Source organism: Narcine bancroftii, chromosome 4 (assembly GCF_036971445.1).
Source record: "Narcine bancroftii isolate sNarBan1 chromosome 4, sNarBan1.hap1, whole genome shotgun sequence".
NCBI lineage: Eukaryota > Metazoa > Chordata > Chondrichthyes > Torpediniformes > Narcinidae > Narcine > Narcine bancroftii.
The window spans coordinates 207226845-207246332 of NC_091472.1; the positions used below are offsets into that span (position 1 = coordinate 207226845).

The following is a 19488-nucleotide window of genomic DNA, read 5'->3' on the forward strand; positions in this document are numbered from 1 at the left end:
TTAGATATTATTTTTGCCTATGAATTTTGGGTATAATGCCCTAATCCAGTTTATAAATCATCGTTCTATTCCCAATTTTTCCAGTGTTTTAAACAAGAAAGGCCATTCGAATTTATCGAATGCCTTTTCTGCATCCAAAGATACTACTATATTGGGATCCTTCCGTGATTGAGCTAAATATGTTATGTTAAATAATCGCACCAAGTTATTTGATGCTCGTCTCCCCTTAACAAATCCTACTTGATCTGTATGTATTAGTTTGGGTAAATTCTGTCCCAGCCTGTTTGCCAGTGCTTTCACTATTATTTTATAATTACATTTTAAAGAGATATCAGCCGATAAGATGAGATTTTCAGAGGATCTCTATTTTATTTTGGCAATACAATGATTATTGCCATTGAGAAGGTAATGTCTGAGTTTTCACTGTTCGCTCTATTACATCCATAAACAAAGGCATTAACTCACCTGGAAATCCATCCTCTCTTGGGGCTTTATTGGCCTGAAGTGTTCCCAGTGTTTTTTCAATTTCTTCCCTAGTAAAAAGTAAATATAATTCCTGACTGTCCTCATCATCCAACTTCAGGAGTTCCACTCCATCCAGAAATTTCTTTATTTCAACATCAATCTCCCAGCGAGTTAGATTTTGTTTAAATTGTTTATCTCCTTTTGATTATGTGTAACTGTGTCATTTTCATTCTGAAAAGCATTTATGGCTCTTGCTGATTCTTCAGCCTTTACTTCTCATGATAGTACTTTATGTGCCCTTTCTCCTAATTCGTAGTATTTCTGTTTTGTGTTTAATATTATATTTTCTTCTCTATATCTTTGCAAAGTATTATATCGGATCTTATTATTTTCCATTGTTCTATATTTATCCTGGTCTCCAGTTCTCTGATATTCTTTTTCTAATTTCCCTATTTCTGTCTCCAGTTTATTTATTTCTGCATTAAATTCTCTTTTAATTTTTTTTGTTTATGAAATAATTTGTCCTTTAATGTGTCCCATATTAAAAAAAATTATTATCAATCCAACCCAAGTTAGTTTCACAGAAAAATTCAAACTGCTGCCTCATAAATTGTCTAAAGTCCTCCCTTTTCAGTAGCATCATATTTAATCACCATCTATAGTTCTTTTCCTGTTTCTCTGATATTTGTATTAACAAGGTTAGCAGCGAGTGATCTGAGTGCAGCCCAGGTAAATATTTCGTTTTTACTTCTCAGTCTTTCAGACTTGACAATACTAAAAATATATCTATTCTAATATGTGAGTCGTTTTTTTAAATAAAATGAGTAGTCTCTCCTTGGGGTTGGACTGTCTCCACACATCCATCAAATTTAAATCTTTAGCTTTTGTTACCATTTTTGCTGATTTATCAAGGATTGGATCCAGACAAAAATTAAAGTCTCCTCCAATCAATATATTTTGCCTTCCTTCCGCTGCTTTTAAAAATACATCCTTCATTGTCATAATTTTGGGCATAAATATTCATTAGCTTCCAAGATTCTGAGAAAAGTTTGTCGTTTATCATTACTTATCTACCTGCTTGGTCCATTGAAATACTTGCCAAGGCATTATGGAGTTTTTTATTAATCAGATTGCCACTCCCACTGCTTTTGAATCAAATGATGAAGAAAGACTGCTCACCCCTCCCCCAACAACCACCTCAGTTTATCATGTTCCACTTTAGTAAGATGTGTTTCATGGAGAAATACCACATCGGCTTTTATCTTTTTTAAAATACGTGAATATTCTTTTCCTTTTGACTTTCCATTCAAGCCATTAACATTAAAACTTATCAACTTCAATTACTTATCCATAGCAGCATATTAAAAATTCTGTGCAAATAAATAAATATGTAAACAGTTTTGTGATCCGTACCCCACCCTAAGAATCATGCAACCTCCGTTCCGGCAGTGACGTAGACAGGAAGTCCACGTAGCCTGTGAAATCCTCCAGGGATAAAGAAGGGGAACCCCATCCTAAAGTGCCATCTTGAAAACTATACTCCCCCATTGATGCCATTATCTCCTTAAGCCAAAGGTTGGACTGTGCTGTATCTTATGTACCTTAATTCCGCTCTCTGAGCTCCCCGAGAATCAGAGATAGGACAAAACCTTGACATTTCATAATAAAATTAAGACGACTTTCAAACAAAATAAAACTTTACTATGTCCTTAAATATCTTATTTACTTACACCAGTCTTCTCAGTTGACTTTCTTGTACTTCTTCATAACCGTCGAATAAACTCTTCCACCTCCTCCTTCTATTTAAAGTATCTTCTGTTACCTTTAGAGACTTCCACTCTCAACGTTTCTGGGTACCACATCGTGTATTTAAAGTTCTTATCACTGAGTTGCCTCTTGACTACATCCATTTCTCTTTTCTGAATTACTGCATTGCTGAAATCCTGGGAGAACGAGAGTTCCGTGTATTCTCATAAGCAGCCCTCAGGATCGTCTCTCTCTGTCCTTGAAGCTCAACAATCTCACCAAAATGAGTCAAGGAAGGGCTTCACCCATTCTCCTCGGTCCCATCGTTTGATGAGCATGTTCAATATGTACTCTATCGCCGAGTTCCTCGGTGCGAAGGACTTGAGGGTTCCAAGTCTCAAAGAATTTCACGGCATCTCTGCATCTTCTCTCAGGCCAACTATTCGCACATTGTTCCTCTGGCTGAAGTTCTCCATGTGATCCAGTTTATCCAGAAGAAGTTGCTTATCTGTAACCCATTAATTGTTTTTTTTTCCCTTGATTTGCCTATCATGTTTACCGAGATCTTTCTCAGCACCATCTGTTCTTTCAGTTAAGTCATTAATGGCTTCACCCACCCCTCTCACTGAAGTGATAAGCTCTTTAATGACAGTCTCCACCTTTGTAAATCACTGTCCCAGAGTTTCCAGGTCCACCGTTTGTTGGAAGGAGGAGGCATCTCCACCCTATTGTCTATCAAAGCGACTGGTGAAATCAGAGCTTTTTCCATTGCAGATTTTGTTTTTTTCATGTGATCTTCCTGTCATCCTTCAGTAGTTCTCTTCAGAAGATATAGCCACACTTTTGCAGTCAAAAATTTATATCAAAACCACCGTTTGGTCATCTTTTAGAGAATTTTTTCAGAGAGCTCAGAGAAGCACGTCTACTCAGCCATCCAGCATGGCCACGCCCCTGCTCTGTGCACATTGTTACTCCTCCCTTCTGTTTTAACATGGTATCAAACCACACTGTGTGGTTCAATCTTCCTCCAAAAACTGAGTAAAACCTTGTTTATGTCTTTGGTCCCCATGTGGGTTCTGACGTGGCTGCTCTGCAAGGAACACTGTGTGGAGTCTTTCAAGGTGGAAAGGTGTGGTGGCTTCAAGATGGAATCATCTGGAGTGCTCCCTGCAGGTCTTGAGAGCGATTGAGATTAAAGAGCAATATGATTAAATAACGTTAAATAAACGTTGTCCAAGGTTGATCGAGTCTGAATGTTACACCTCTAAGTAAAAAGGACCTGGAGGGACATCTATCAGGTGCAAGCTGATTTGGACCATGTTTGGCACAGACACATTGACAAAAGAGCCTCTTTCTTTGCAGTACTGTTCTCTGTTGTACATCCGATGTAAGGGATGCAAAGACAAGCCATGTGGAAAACATCAGTAATGGGAAAGTTACAGAAGGAGATTCTCAAAGACTGGTTCTATGTGCTGCATGTGAAAAGGCAAAGTGATTTGGGATAGTCAGCAAAGGCTTTGTGCTTGGGAAATTATACCATGAATTTGTTGGAGTTTCTCTATGAAGAGGTGACTAAGAATGTTGATGAGGACAGAGTTGTAGATGTTGTCTCCATGAACTTTATAGCAAGGCCTTCGACAAGGTCCCACATGCTAGTTAAGATACTGTGGGATTCAGGGTAAGCTGGACAATTGGTTTGGTGGTAGGAATCAGTGTGATCGTGGAGGGTTGTTGCTCAGATTGAAGTCCTGTTACAGTGGTGTGTCTACAGGGATCAGGTTCCCATTGTTTGTATTATCTAGTTTGGATGTGAATGTATGTAGCGTAGCACTTGCACTACCACAAAGTGTGGAAAGAAGGCACACACATGAGGAGTCAAAGATTGATTTATTGCACTGGCAGCTCTGCCCATATGGGCCCCTGGCACTGATGTCATGGCCCTGTGTCATCGGAGTGCCGGTCTCGGGTTGGTTGGCATTCCTGCCAGAGTTCCCCGTCTTTTCCCCCATGCGGAGGTCACCTGCAAAGATGGCCAGTGTCACCCCCCCCAGATCCACGTGGTCGCTGTGTTCGTTGGCCATTTTGCAGGCCAGTCCGCTATATGATGCCCCCAGAACTGGCAACTGGGCCATTGTCCGTAGCCTTTGGTGGCCTGCCCGTGCATCGCGTGGGTGGAGTGGAGACCGGCATGTTACAGTCCAGATATGCCTGTTTAATGCATCATTGGCAAAGGTTTCTTCCTTATCACCGATGTCGAGGATGAAGGTGGAACCATTGTCTCTAGTGACCTTGTAGGGCCCTCGTAGGGTGGTTGTAATGGTGGTCTGTATGCGCTCCTCCTCCTGAACACGTACCGACAAGTCCTTAGGTCATTCGGGATGCTGTGCTTGGGCTGGCCATGTGGTGGGGGTTGCCGTGGGACCAGGGACCTTAGCTTTCACTGCAGGCTCTCGAGGTTCACCACGGGGTCTTCCAGGCGTTTATCGGGAGCCATGAACTCCCAGAGATTATCAAAAGCGCGCTGTAAACCTTCTCCGCTGCCGAGGCATTGAAGTCCTCCTTCGGCGCAGTATGAATCCCCAACAGGACCCAAGGCAGTTCATCCACCCAGTTGGGAGCCTTGAACCAGGTCATCAAGGCTGTCTTGAGGCGCCTGTGGAAGTGTTCCACTAACCCATTGGCCTGAGGGTGAAACATCATGGTGTGGTGGAACTGTGCCCCAGAAAGTTAGCCAGTGCTGCCCAGAGCCCAGAGGTGAATTGTGGCTACTTAACCAAGGTGAGTGGCTCCAGGACCTTAAATTGGGACACCCATGTGTCAATGAGTGCCATGGCTGAGGTTTCTGTGATGGTATCATCCAGTGGGACAGCCTCCAGCCACCCCTTGGAGCATGATCGAGGTATCTCGCTCCACGAAAAACTGGTAATGGGCCCATTAAGTCAATGTGCACGTGGTTGAACCTGCACTGCGTTGGCTCAAAAGTCTATCTGGGTGGTCTGGTGTGAACCTGCACTTTGGAGGACTGACAATTTGTGCAGGTCTTGGCCCACTGGCTGACCTGCTTATGGAGGCTATGCCAAACAAACCTGTTGACCACCATTTTGACCATGGCGCGGATTTTGGGGTACGTCAGGTTGTGGATGGCATCAAAAACCTGTTGCCTCCATGCAGTTGGAGGGTTTGGGTGAGGACTGCCGGTGGAGACGCCGCACAGCAGTGTCAGGTTACCTGGGCAGACGGGGACATCCTCCACCCTGAGGCCGAAGACGGCTGTTCTATACATGGGGATCTCAGAGTCCTATTGCTGCGCTTTGGCAAGGGCCACATAGCCAACACCCTTTGACAGGGCGAGGGCCACATAGTCAACCCCCTGGGACAGGGCGTGTATGGATTCGATCATGTGGCATGGCAGAGCGTCAGCTACCACTTTGTATTTCCCTGCGATGTCCGTGGTAAACTCAGACACGTAGGACAAATACCTCTGTGGTCGGGCTGACTATGGGTCCGATACCTTTTGGAAGGCAAAGGTCTGCGGCTTGTGATTGGTGGAGACCTCAAATGCCAGCTTTCCAAAAAGTAACAGAAATGTCTTGCCTCCAGGTACAGTGCCAGTAGTTCTCGGTTGAAAGCGCTCTATTTGAGCTTTTGGGGGGGGGTAAGATGTGCCTGATGAAAAAGGCCAGGGTTTGGCACTGGCCCTCGATGAGTTGTCCTAGCACACCCCCTACCACTGTGCTGGAGGTGTTGACTGTCAGGGCGGTAGGTGCCTCTGGTCTGGACCAAGAGAGTGGCATTGGTCAGCGTGTCTTTGGCGTTCTGGAATGCTCAACCCAAGCAATGTCTTTTGTCTTGCCAGTCATCAGCACAAAGATGTGTGCCACTGCCGGTATAAACCTGTGGTAAATGTTTATAATTCTGGCGAATTTACCGTGTGTGGCTTAGCAAAGTGCCAGATCACCTCAACTTCTCAGGGAGGGGTGTAGCCCTGTGACTGTTTATCCTGTGCCCCAGGAAATTGATGGTGTCCAGACCGAACTAGCATTTCGTGGGGTTGATTGTCAGCCCGACCTCACTCACCGGATGCACAGCGGTCTCAGATGGGCAAGCGTGGGGTTTGCGACTGCAACTGGCGATGAGGATATAACATAACATAAAACATAACATAACAATTACAGCACGGAAACAGGCCATTAGGCCCTTCTAGTCCGCACCGAACCAAACACCCCTTTCTAGTCCCACCTCCCTGCACAATGCCCATAACCCTCCATCTTCTTCTCATCCATATACCTGTTCAACCTTTTCTTAAATAATACAATTGACTCCGCTGCCACTATTTCTCCCGGAAGATCATTCCACACGGCTACCACTCTCTGAGTAAAGAAGTTCCCCCTCATGTTACCTCTAAACCTCTGCCCCTTAATTCTTAACTCATGTCCTCTTATTTTAATCTTTCCTCCTCTTAACGGAAATAGTCTATCCACATCCATTCTGTCTATCCCTTTCATAATCTTAAATACTTCTATCAAATCCCCTCTCAACCTTCTACGCTCCAAAGAATAAAGACCCAATCTGTCCAATCTCTCCCCATACTCCAGATGCTTAAACCCAGGCAACATTCTGGTAAACCTTCTCTGCACTCTCTCCACTCTGTTTATATCCTTCCTATAATTAGGCGACCAGAACTGCACACAAAACTCCAAATTAGGCCGCACCAAAGTCTTATACAATCTCAACATCACCTCCCAACTCCTATATTCCATGCAATGATTGATAAAGGCCAGCATACTAAAAGCCTTCTTCACTACCCTATTCACGTGAGTTTCTACCTTCAGGGAACGATGTACCGTTACTCCTAAATCTTTCTGCTCTTCTGTATTCCTCAATGCTCTTCCATTTACCACGTATGTCCTATTCTGATTCTTCTTACCAAAATGAAGCACCTCACACTTATCAGCATTAAATTCCATCTGCCATTTTTCAGCCCACTTTTCTAAGCAGCCCAAATCCCTCTGTAATCCTTGAAAACCTTCTTCATTATCCACTATTCCACCTATCTTAGTATCGTCTGCATATTTACTAATCCAATTCACCACCCCATCATCTAGATCATTAATGTATTTAACGAACAACAATGGGCCTAATACAGATCCTTGAGGCACACCACTGGTCACCGGCCTCCAACCTGACAGACAATTATCCACCACCACTCTTTGGCCTCTCCCTTTCAGCCAATGTTCAATCCATTTGACTATCTTAAAATTTATACCTAAAGACTGCACCTTCCTAACTAACCTTCCATGTGGTACCTTATCGAAGGCCTTACTGAAGTCCATATAGACAACATCCACTGCGCTACCCTCATCCACATTCTTAGTCACCGCTTCAAAAAATTCAATCAGATTGGTCAAACATGACCTTCCTCCCACAAATCCATGTTGAGTGCTCCTGATCAGACCCTGTCTATCCAGATGTTTATAAGTACTATCTCTAAGAATTTTCTCCATTAATTTACCTACCACAGACGTCAAACTTACAGGCCGATAGTTGACAGGCTTCCTCCTTGAACCCTTTTTAAATAACGGAACCACATGCGCAATGCGCCAATCCTCCGGCACTATCCCCATATCTAATGACATTTGGAAAATGTCATTTCTGCTATTTCCTCCTTCACTTCTCTCAATGTCCTGGGGAAGATCCCGTCCGGTCCCGGAGACTTATCCACCTTTATATTCTTCAAAAGCCTTAAAACTACACCTTTTGTAATCTCTATATTCCCCATATTTACCCAATTTGCTTTTTTTATCTCACATCTCCCAATATCCTTCTCCTTAGTGAATACCGAAGAAAAGAAACTGTTCAATATCTCCCCCATTTCTCTAGGCTCCACACACAGTTTTCCGCTCTGATTTTCTAAGGGACCAATTTTGTCTCTAGCTTTCCTCTTACCATTAACATATTTGTAGAACTCTTTTGGATTAGTTTTCACCCTGCTTGCCATAGTTTTCTCATACCTTCTTTTAGCTTTCCTAATTCCTCTCTTAAGATTCCTCTTACATTCAATGTATCTTTCAAACATCTCCTTAACTCCATGCTTCTTATATCTAATGTACGCCTCCCTTTTTCTTCGAACCAAGTTTCCAATATTCCTTGAAAACCACGGCTCTCTCCAACCTTTTGCCCCTCCTTTTAACCTAACAGGAACATTAAGCTTTTGCACTCTCAAAATCTGATCTTTAAAAGACTTCCATCTCTCTACTACATCCTGCCCATAAAACAAATTGTCCCAATGCACACCCTGCAAGTCCTTTCGCATCGCCTCAAATCTAGCTTTTCCCCAATCAAAAACCTCAATCCTTGGCCCTGATTTCTCTCTTTCCATAATGACATTGAAGCTGATGGCATTATGATCACTGGACCTGAAGTGCTCGCCAACACTAACCTCCGTCACTTGACCCATCCCATTTGCCAACAGTAGATTGACCCATCCCAATTGCCAATCAGGTAATTCACAAAACTGTTCCTTCTCTGGTCGGCACCTCTACATATTGTTGTAAAAAACTATCTTGCACACATTTCACAAACTCTAACCCATCCAGTCCTTTCACAGAATGTGTTTCCCAATCTATATGTGGAAAATTAAAATCTCCCATAATTACAACCCTGTGCTTATCACAAATATCTACTATTTCCCTACAGATTTGCTCCTCTAGGTCTCGGTCCCCTCCGGGTGGTCTATAATACACCCCTACAAGTGTAACCTCTCCTTTCCTACTCCTCAGTTCCACCCAAATAGCCTCCGTGGATGTGCCCTCTAATCTATCCTTCCTAGGCACCGCTGTAATATTTTCCCTGACAAGCAATGCAACCCCACCTCCTCTTGCCCCTCCGACTCTATCACACCTAAAACAACGAAACCCAGGGATATTCAGTTGCCAATCACATCCCTCCTGCAACCATGTCTCACTAATTGCTACCACATCATACTTCCAAGTATCAATCCACACCTTCAGTTCATCCACCTTTTTTACAATACTCCTGGCATTAAAATATATGAATTTCAGGGATTTCCCAATTTTTAATCCCTGTTTTCCCTCATCTTTAAGAACAACATTATTTACTTTTCCTGCCAATTGCCCTTCATCTTCTTCCAGAGCATTTCCCTTCTCTATCACCTGCCCATCCATATTCAAATACTTACTACAAACTTTCTTTGTTTGCATTCTAACCTTCTCCTTACTGCTCTGTACTATTTTGTTCCCTCCCCCCAACCATTCTAGTTTAAAGGATCCTGAGTAGCCCTAGCAAATACCTCTGCCAGGATTCTGGTCCCCCTGGGATTTAAGTGTAACCCGTCCTTACTGTACAAATAGATGGACGCAAATGGGATCTTGCAGCCCACTGCATCCATCAGCTGCTGAAAAGGTTTTGCCACGTTATTTAGACTGAAGGGTATGCGGAGAAATTGAAACAAACCAAAGGGGTTATAATTGCATCCTGGGGGTGAACTGGGATTTGGTGGGACCTCCGGATGAGGTCCATCTTGGAGAACACCTGTGCCCCATGCAGGTTGGTGGCAAAGTCTTGGATGTGGGGCAAGGGATGTCCGTCAGGCGTGGTGGCCTCATTGAGGCGGTGGTATTCACTGCATGGTCTCCAACCACCCCTCCACCACCCCCCCCCCCCCCCCCGTGCTGATTTGGGCATCATGTGGAAGGGGGAGACCCAGGGACCATCAGAGCGCTGCACAATCCCCAGCTCCTCCATTTTTTTAAACTCCTTTGCTAGGCTGAACCTTTCAGGAGGAAGGTGGCGCACCCTGACGTGGAGTTGGGGGGGGGGCCTCAGTCAATATATGGTGCCTTACCCCATGCTTTGGCTCAGCCGCGGAGAACTGTGGCGCCACAATCAAGGGGAACTCTGCCAGGATGCGAGCGAATTCATTGTTCATTGCCCGAGAGCGTTCTAGAGTCCAGGTTGGGGGTAGATAGTTTGGCTTCCCCCAGAGGAAGAGTCTGAAAGGTTCTGGTGTGCCCTTGAGGTTGACAAGCAAGCAGTGGGCTCGAAGGAAATCGCCACTGCCATGTGGGTGAAAGTCCATGTAAAGCAGGTGTTGTCGAACCAAAGAGTTGGTGCTGGCCCCAAAAGTCAGAATGTAGGAACTGTTGGCTTCCCTCAATGCTGGGCCCTGCTTTCTGCTGCTGGTGTCGAGGCCAGGAGGGAGTACGATGCTTATCTCGGTGCCGGTGTCACCTCCAGGTCCACGCCGCGTTCGTCGGCCATTTTGTGGGCCGCTCCATGTCTCCGTGCGCAGTGGCATGATTTCACAAAATTTGGTGAAGAAAGTTGTCCAAGATTATAATAGGATCTAGTTCAACTGGAAAAATGAAAACTGGAAGAATAACTCAGGCAAGGAATGCATGATGAATGACAGGGCCCTGGAGAGTGCTGAAGAACAGGGAGACCTTGGGGTACAGGTACGTAGGTCCATGAAAGTAGTGACACAGTTAGGTAGGATGGTGAAGAAACCATTTGGCATACCTTTCTTCAGAGGGGACATTGAGTACAAGAGTTGAGCATCGTTTAGAGCTGACAAGATGTTGGTTAGACTGCACTCGGAAGGATGGGATTCTTCTGGAGAGGGTGGCGAAGTGATTCACACAGATGTTGCTGGAACTGGAGGCTTGATTGTGTGGCATTGTTTTCCTCGAGTGGAGGAGAAGGATGAGTGGTGAGTTTACAGAGGTTTGTAAAGTCATGAGGAACATGGATAAGTTGAATGGTCACAGAGATTTGACCAGTGATGGGGAGTCTAAAAGTAGAGTGAGAAAGGGAAGACTTAAAAAGAACCCGAGTAGCATTTCTTTCACACAGAGTGGTGGGTGTATGGACAAGCTGCCAGAAGAGCTGATGGAGGCGGGGATTAAACATTTAAGTCATTTGGACATCCACATGGAGGGGAAAGGATTGGAGGGAAATGGTCCAAATACAGGTATATGGGACTAGCTCAGGTTGGCCCCTTGGGTTAGCATGGATGAGTTGAGCAGCAGTTTCTGTGCTGCTTCTATACTGTAATTAAATGGAGTTTCCAAAACCTGCAGGATCCTGAACCACATGCCTTAGAACCAAGACTTGGGAAAAAAATACAGGAGAAACGTGGCCCGAGAGTTTAAGGCTCTGAAATGAATTTTATGGTATTGAGACACAATCAATGTCAAGCATGTAGATCAAATTGGATTAGGTACATGAAGTACAGGGGAGAAAGGGATGCAATAAATCCCCATTATCCGGCACGTACAGGGATCAAGAATGCTGGAAATGAGAATTTTCTGCTTGACAGAGACTCACTCTTCCAGCACCTAATTAATACACCTGCATTAAAAAACCAGAGAAAAGGTAAATTCGAAAGAAAAGTCGGTCTTCAATTATGTAAAGTTCAATTCAATCAGGTAATTCTTGTAGCTTACAAAATTTAAATTCGAATGCTGGTCACTGGCGCTTTACCAGTGTTGCAGTAGTCACTACAATAACCGTGCCACAATCAATTAATACCCCCTCCCCTTGTGTTGATAACCCCTCTCACCTCCACATCAGTGTCCAGTCAGGCCCTCAGCCCAACCTAACTCACCTCCACAGTGCCCCAGTCAGGCCCTCAGTCCAATCTCTCTCACCTCCACACCAGTGTCCAGTTAGGCCCTCAGTCCAATCTCTCTCACCTCCACACCAGTGTTCAGTTAGGCCCTCAGTCCAACCCCTCTCACCTCCACACCAGTGTCCAGTCAGGCATCAGAGCTCCTTCCTTTAAATTTGAACTGTATTCCTTGAACATGATAGCAGTGTTATCTAGCCACTACGCTAACCAAAGCCACTGATACAATTGACCCCTTCCCCCAAGTTTACAGATAATAATATACAAATAAAAATAAAGATTCTTACCAGACAGGAATAGGGTGACACTTTTGGAGAGTCGCCCAAGTGGCATAAGCTGGCTCTTCGTGCTGGATGTGGCCATTTTATAAAAACACAACTTTATTGAAATTTTATTCAAACAGCTGCTTTTGATAGGGCACGACAGGTCGCTCCGCTGGCTGAATGCTTGCTCCCAAGTGGTAATGTGTTGCTTCGGAGAACCTTTACTTTTAAATTTAAAACTTTTATTTAAAACTTTATTTATCTTAAAATGTATTTATTTCCTCACTTTTTTGCTGGTTGTTTGAATTTCCGGTTGATGAGTGCTGGATAATGGGGGTTTTTACTGTAATTGGGTAAGTGCGTTTGAGCTTATGTTCATAAGTTCCACTTCATACTTCTACCATTGGTTGTTTACAGGTAGGTGGTGATCCACATTAGAGAATAGAGAACAGTAAAGCACAGGCTCTTCCCTCTATGATGTCCCTGCCGAACAAGATGCTAGTTTGAAATAACCCCATCTACTTTCACATGGTCTCCATCCTTCCACTCCCTGTTTGTCTATATGCCTCTTAACATTGCCATCATATCTGCTTCCACCACTTCCCCTGGTAGCACATTTCAAAACCACTGTAAAAGCAAATGCCTTCCCCCTCCCTTCAAAAAAGCTATGTCCTTCAGTGTTTGATAGTTCCACCATGGGAAAGAGATTGGTTTCAGATTTTTTTAGATTTATTGTCAGAATACTTGCATGACATCACATACAACTCTTGAGATTCCTTTTTTCTACGTGCACAGCAGAATTACCACTAATTGGTAGTTTAAAAAAAACTGTACAGTGCATAAACATGTAAATAGATAATGAATGTAAACAAACTGTGCAATACAGAGACCGGCCCCGGTCCGGGCAGGGAGTGGGAGGCGGCGGCCCCAGTCCAGGCACAGGGAGAGCAGCAGCGGCCCCGGCCCCGGTCCGGGCGAAGGGTAGACGGCGGCGGCCCCGATACGGGCAGGAGCAAGGGGGAGACGGCGGCCCCGGCCTCGGTCGAGTGAGGCAGGCGGAGGCCCCGGTCCGGGCAGGGAGTGGGAGGCGGCAGACCCAGTCCAGGCACAGGGAGAGCAGCAGCGGCCCCGGCCCTGGTCCGGGCAAAGGGTAGACGGCGGCGTCCCCGATACGGGCAGGAGCAAGGGGGAGACGGTGGCCCCGGCCTCGGTCGTGTGAGGCAGGCGGAGGCCCCGATACGGGCAGAGAGTTGGAGGCGGCGGCCCCAGTCCAGGCACAGGGTGAACTGCGGCGGCCTCGGCCCCGGTCTGGGCAATATGGACCGACCTAGGAGGGGAGGCAGGCCCCTCCAGCCTGAGTAAGAAACCTGCATAGGAGAAGGCCACTCCGATATAAAACCTAAGACCCAAGGACCTCGCTGCCACGTCCCAGCTTGCTTGGCCACGGCACACGAACCATGGGTGTAAAGGGTGGGGCCAGTACTGCGCGCACTGCACTCCGCCTAAAAGCTCCTTTGCGCAGGCCCGAGGACAGGTCCACGTCCTCCCCCTCCACGTCCTCCCCCTCCACGTCCTCCCCCTCAAAAGATGCTCACAAACTCAAGCTAGCATGCTGGAACATCAGGACCATGCTAGACAAGGCTGACAGCCACCGACCTGAACGTCGGTCTGCCCTCATTGCACATGAACTCCTCAGACTTGACATCGACATAGCCGCTCTCAGTGAAGTCCGCCTGGCAGATATAGGCAGCCTCCAAGAACGCGGCGCGGGCTACACACTCTACTGGTCTGGCAAGCCTTCGGATGAACGACGCCTATCTGGTGTAGGCTTCATGGTCAAGAGCTTCATTGCCTCCAAACTCGAAAACCTTCCGACAGGCCTCTCGGACCGAATCATGTCCATGCGACTCCCACTTCAAAACAAGCGTCACATCACCCTCATCAGTGTCTATGCTCCAACCCTCCAGGCGGAACCAGCAGAAAAGAACAAGTTCTACACTGACCTGTGCAACCTCATCCAACGTACCCCTACAGCCGACAAGGTTGTCATCCTGGGCGACTTCAACGCTCGTGTCGGCAAAGACTCAGAAACCTGGTCAGGAATCCTGGGCAAGCATGGCGTCGGCAAGTGCAACGACAATGGGCGCCTCCTGTTGGAGCTCTGCGCAGAACAGCGACTTGTCATTACAAACACCCTTTTTCAGCAGAGGGACAGCCTTAAGACCACCTGGATGCATCCCCGATCCAAACACTGGCACCTCCTGGACTACATCCTGGTGCGAGAAAGTGACAAACAAGATGTGCTCCACACCAGGGTCATGCCTAGCGCGGAATGCCACACTGACCACCGGCTGGTTCACTGCAAGCTCAACCTTCACTTCAAGCCAAAGCCCAGGAACAATAAAGCCCCCAGAAAGAGGTTCAATGTTGGAAACCTGCAGTCAGACGAAGCGAGAGGAAACTTCCTCGCAAACCTCAAAGCAAAGCTCGATGTTGCAACCCGCCTAACGGACCCGTCCCCTGAAACCCTCTGGGATCAGTTGAAGACTACCATACTGCAATCCACTGAAGAGGTACTGGGCTTCTCCTCCAGGAAAAACAAGGACTGGTTTGACGAAAACAGCCAGGAAATCCAGGAGCTGCTGGCAGAGAAGCGAGCTGCCCACCAGGCTCACCTTACAAAGCCGTCCTGTCCAGAGAAGAAACAAGCCTTCCGTCGCGCATGCAGCCATCTTCAGCGCAAACTCCGGGAGATCCAAAATGAGTGGTGGACTAGCCTCGCCAAACGAACCCAGCTCAGCGCGGACATTGGCGACTTCAGGGGTTTCTACGAGGCTCTAAAGGCTGTGTACGGCCCCTCACCCCAAGTCCAAAGCCCGCTGCGCAGCTCAGACGGCAAAGTCCTCCTCAGCGACAAGATCTCCATCCTCAACCGATGGTCAGAACACTTCCAATCTCTTTTCAGTGCCAACCGTTCAGTCCAAGATTCCGCCCTGCTCCAGCTCCCTCAACAGCCCCTAAGGCTAGAGCTGGATGAGGTTCCCACCCTGGATGAGACATAGAAGGCAATCGAACAACTGAAAAGTGGCAAAGCAGCAGGTATGGATGGAATCGCCCCAGAAGTCTGGAAGGCTGGCGGCAAAACTCTGCATGCCAAACTGCATGAGTTTTTCAAGCTTTGTTGGGACCAAGGTAAACTGCCTCAGGATCTTCGTGATGCCACCATCATCACCCTGTACAAAAACAAAGGCAAGAAATCAGACTGCTCAAACTACAGGGGAATCACGTTGCTCTCCATTGCAGGCAAAATCTTCGCTAGGATTCTACTAAATAGAATAATACCTAGTGTCGCCGAGAATATTCTCCCAGAATCACAGTGCGGCTTTCGCGCAAACAGAGGAACCACTGACATGGTCTTTGCCCTCAGACAGCTCCAAGAAAAGTGCAGAGAACAAAACAAAGGACTCTACATCACCTTTGTTGACCTCACCAAAGCCTTCGACACCGTGAGCAGGAAAGGGCTTTGGCAAATACTAGAGCGCATCGGATGTCCCCCAAAGTTCCTCAACATGATTATCCAACTGCACGAAAACCAACAAGGTCGGGTCAGATACAGCAATGAGCTCTCTGAACCCTTCTCCATTAACAATGGCGTGAAGCAAGGCTGTGTTCTCGCACCAACCCTCTTTTCAATCTTCTTCAGCATGATGCTGAACCAAGCCATGAAAGACCCCAACAATGAAGACGCTGTTTACATCCGGTACCGCACGGATGGCAGTCTCTTCAATCTGAGGCGCCTGCAAGCTCACACCAAGACACAAGAGAAACTTGTCCGTGAACTACTCTTTGCAGATGATGCCGCTTTAGTTGCCCATTCAGAGCCAGCTCTTCAGCGCTTGACGTCCTGCTTTGCGGAAACTGCCAAAATGTTTGGCCTGGAAGTCAGCCTGAAGAAAACTGAGGTCCTCCATCAGCCAGCTCCCCACCATGACTACCAGCCCCCCCCACATCTCCATCGGGCACACAAAACTCAAAACGGCTGTTTTGAGGGCAGACCGACGTTCAGGTCGGCTGCACCATTTCATCAGATGCAAGGATCGACAATGAGATAGACAACAGACTCGCCAAGGCAAATAGCGCCTTTGGAAGACTACACAAAAGAGTCTGGAAAAACAACCAACTGAAAAACCTCACAAAGATAAGCGTATACAGAGCTGTTGTCATACCCACACTCCTGTTCGGCTCCGAATCATGGGACCTCTACCGGCACCACCTACGGCTCCTAGAACGCTTCCACCAGCGTTGTCTCCGCTCCATCCTCAACATCCATTGGAGCGCTTACACCCCTAACGTCGAAGTACTCGAGATGGCAGAGGTCGACAGCATCGAGTCCACGCTGCTGAAGATCCAGCTGCGCTGGATGGGTCACGTCTCCAGAATGGAGGACCATCGCCTTCCCAAGATCGTGTTATATGGCGAGCTCTCCACTGGCCACCGTGACAGAGGTGCACCAAAGAAAAGGTACAAGGACTGCCTAAAGAAATCTCTTGGTGCCTGCCACATTGACCACCGCCAGTGGGCTGATAACGCCTCAAACCGTGCATCTTGGCGCCTCACAGTTTGGCGGGCAGCAACCTCCTTTGAAGAAGACCGCAGAGCCCACCTCACTGACAAAAGGCAAAGGAGGAAAAACCCAACACCCAACCCCAACCAACCAATTTTCCCTTGCAACCGCTGCAATCGTGTCTGCCTGTCCCGCATCGGACTTGTCAGCCACAAACGAGCCTGCAGCTGACGTGGACTTTTTACCCCCTCCATAAATCTTCGTCCGCGAAGCCAAGCCAAAGAGAGAAAGACAGAGAGAATAAAAGAAAATCAATAAAGTGCACATCAGAGTCCTTAAATGAGTCCCTGATTTAGTTTGTTGTTGAGGAGTCTAACGGTGGAGGGGTAGCAGCTGTTCCTGAACCTGGTGGTGCCAGTCTTGTGGCACTGGTACTTATTTACTGATGGCAGCCAGTGAGAACAGAGCATGTGCTGGGTGGCAAAGGTCTTTGATGATTGCTGCTTTAACTTGATAATAACAAATAAAGATATTATTTGGGACATTATATTTTTCTTTCATTCGTTGAAAGGAAGTTAAATAACCAGCTTCAAAACAATCTTTAATAGTTTTAATCCCCATTTGATTCCATAATCTTTAAAAATTGATTATTAACAGTAAAAGGAAAGAGTTTGTTTTGATATAAAGGTGTTTTATGCAAAATTATACCTTTCCCACCTATCTCATAATCTACTTTGTTCCATAACTCAATTAAATGTTTCAATATAGATGGGTCTTTACTACCAATTAATAATTTCGTATTCCATTTATAAATAAATTCTTGTTAAAATTTTTGGATTAACGTGGTCTAAGATAGAACTAACTAAAATAGCGAAGTCTAAGATAGAACTAAAATAACCAAGTTTTCAATCTCCATCTTGTGGTTATCAGCTCTATTAATGCCCTTCATAATTTTATAAACTTCTAACATTTTTCCCCCAGCCTATGACGTTTCAGAGAAAATAACCCCAAAATTTCCAAACTCTCCTTGGATCAGACAACATCCTGGTGAATCTCTTCTGCACCCTCTCCAAAGCCTCCACATCTTTATTGCAACATAGCAATTAGAACTGCATGCAACTCTCCAAATGTGACCAAACGAAAGCTTTATACTTGATGCCCTGCTGTCTGTCTTCATCATAAGTTTATCGCTTCGCTGAGCACCTTCGCTCTGTCTACATCAGTGACAGGGATCTCCAAGTGGCCATTCATTTCAGTTCTGCATCCCACTCCCATACTCACATGTCTGTTCACCAAAACAACCGTAAAATGGAGGAACAACATTTGAATTTCCGTTTGGGCACTCTCCAACTGGATGGCAGTTACACCGACTTCTCTGGTTTCTGCCAGCCATTCTCCTTCCCTTCCCTTCCCCTTGACTTCTTTCCCTCAGCTCTCCATCCCCATTCCCTCACTATTCATTGAGCCATCCCTCTTCCCCTTACTTGTTGGTGTGCCCTCCCTCCCTTATTACCTCCTGCCTTTGGATCCGCGTTCCTCCCCCCACCATTTTTGGGCATCTGCCCACATTTTTTCATAACTTGATGAAGGGCTTAAGCCTGAAATACAAGTATTGTACCTTTAACTTTGCTATATAAAGGTCACTTTGTGACCTGCTGAGTTTCTCCAGTGTTGTGATTTTACTTCAACCACGGTATCTGTAAACTTTTGTGTTTTCCTACTTGCAGTATGGCTTCTTTGCCCCCTATCCACGTGCTGCCATTTTCATGGACCAATAAACACGCACACCCAGATCCCTCTGTACATCAGTGCTCTGAAAGGTTCTGCCATTTACTGTATGGTTTCCTCTTACAATTGATCACCCACATTGCAACACCTCATGAAAATCCACCTGCCATTTCTCCTTTCCTTTTCCCTGTGTCTCCTTTCCTCCCCATCTGCATTGACAGCACCACCTATCAATTCTCACCTTTCCTCCTGTCCTATCCATGTACAAGTAACACCCTTTCTCTGATGGACTGTGCTTCTCCTTCCCTTCTCCTCAACCTTGTAATTCAGGCATCTGCTCATTACCTTGATGAAGGGCTCAGGTCCAAAACATTGATTGCTTGTCTTTAACTCCTATGGGCAATGAGAAACTTGCCGAGTTCCTCCAGCATTTCACTGCCATTTCCGTCCCCATATTTCCAAATTTTGACCATATTTCAACTTTATCAGTGGTAAGGAAGCTATTGGAATGGATGCTTCAGTCAGTTATAAAAATTATGGTTACCTACAACCCTGTTTGCTTTTCCATGACCTGCCGACATACCTGTTCCTCCGTCTCCTGCTGGCTGTTGAGAGGCCTATGCTAAAACCCTGACATTCCTGAGCTCTCCTCATATTTGCCTCACTGGATGAAGCCTCCAGGATATCCTCTCAGTCCAGCTGTGGTATTCTCCCTGATCATTTGTGCCACTCCTTCCTTTCCCCCCCCCCCCACCACCACCACCCCCCCTTTCAGCATTTGTTGTATTTGAAACATCAGAACCCTGAGATGTTCAGCTCCCAGTCCTGCCCTTCTTTCAACCAAGTCTGTGGTGAATGAATCCGAGGGAGAATTTGAAAGGGACTAGCTAGTAACACCGTTGTCACTCTTGAAAAGCAGCAGAAAAAGTAATACAATTCTGAGCTGATGGAGCTTTTCATTGTGTTCCAACAGGAAGAGTATCTCAGCCTGGTGGCAAGGCTCATTCTGCATTTTCGCGACATCCGTGAGTATTCAAGAAATTTGCTTAAACTGAAGAAGTGTGTTGCTTTGCTTC

General features: G+C 46.2%; 1 protein-coding gene across 5 annotated transcripts in view; it reads left to right on the forward strand.

The window, feature by feature from the left end:
- Nucleotides 1–19488, forward strand: part of med15 (mediator complex subunit 15) — a 204863-nt gene that overhangs the window by 42311 nt on the left and 143064 nt on the right. For all 5 annotated transcript variants that reach the window (XM_069933772.1, XM_069933769.1, XM_069933768.1 and 2 more), the window contains exon 3: nt 19386–19437. In XM_069933772.1, the coding sequence (XP_069789873.1) occupies nt 19386–19437 (52 nt within the window). The remainder of the gene's footprint in view (nt 1–19385; nt 19438–19488) is intronic.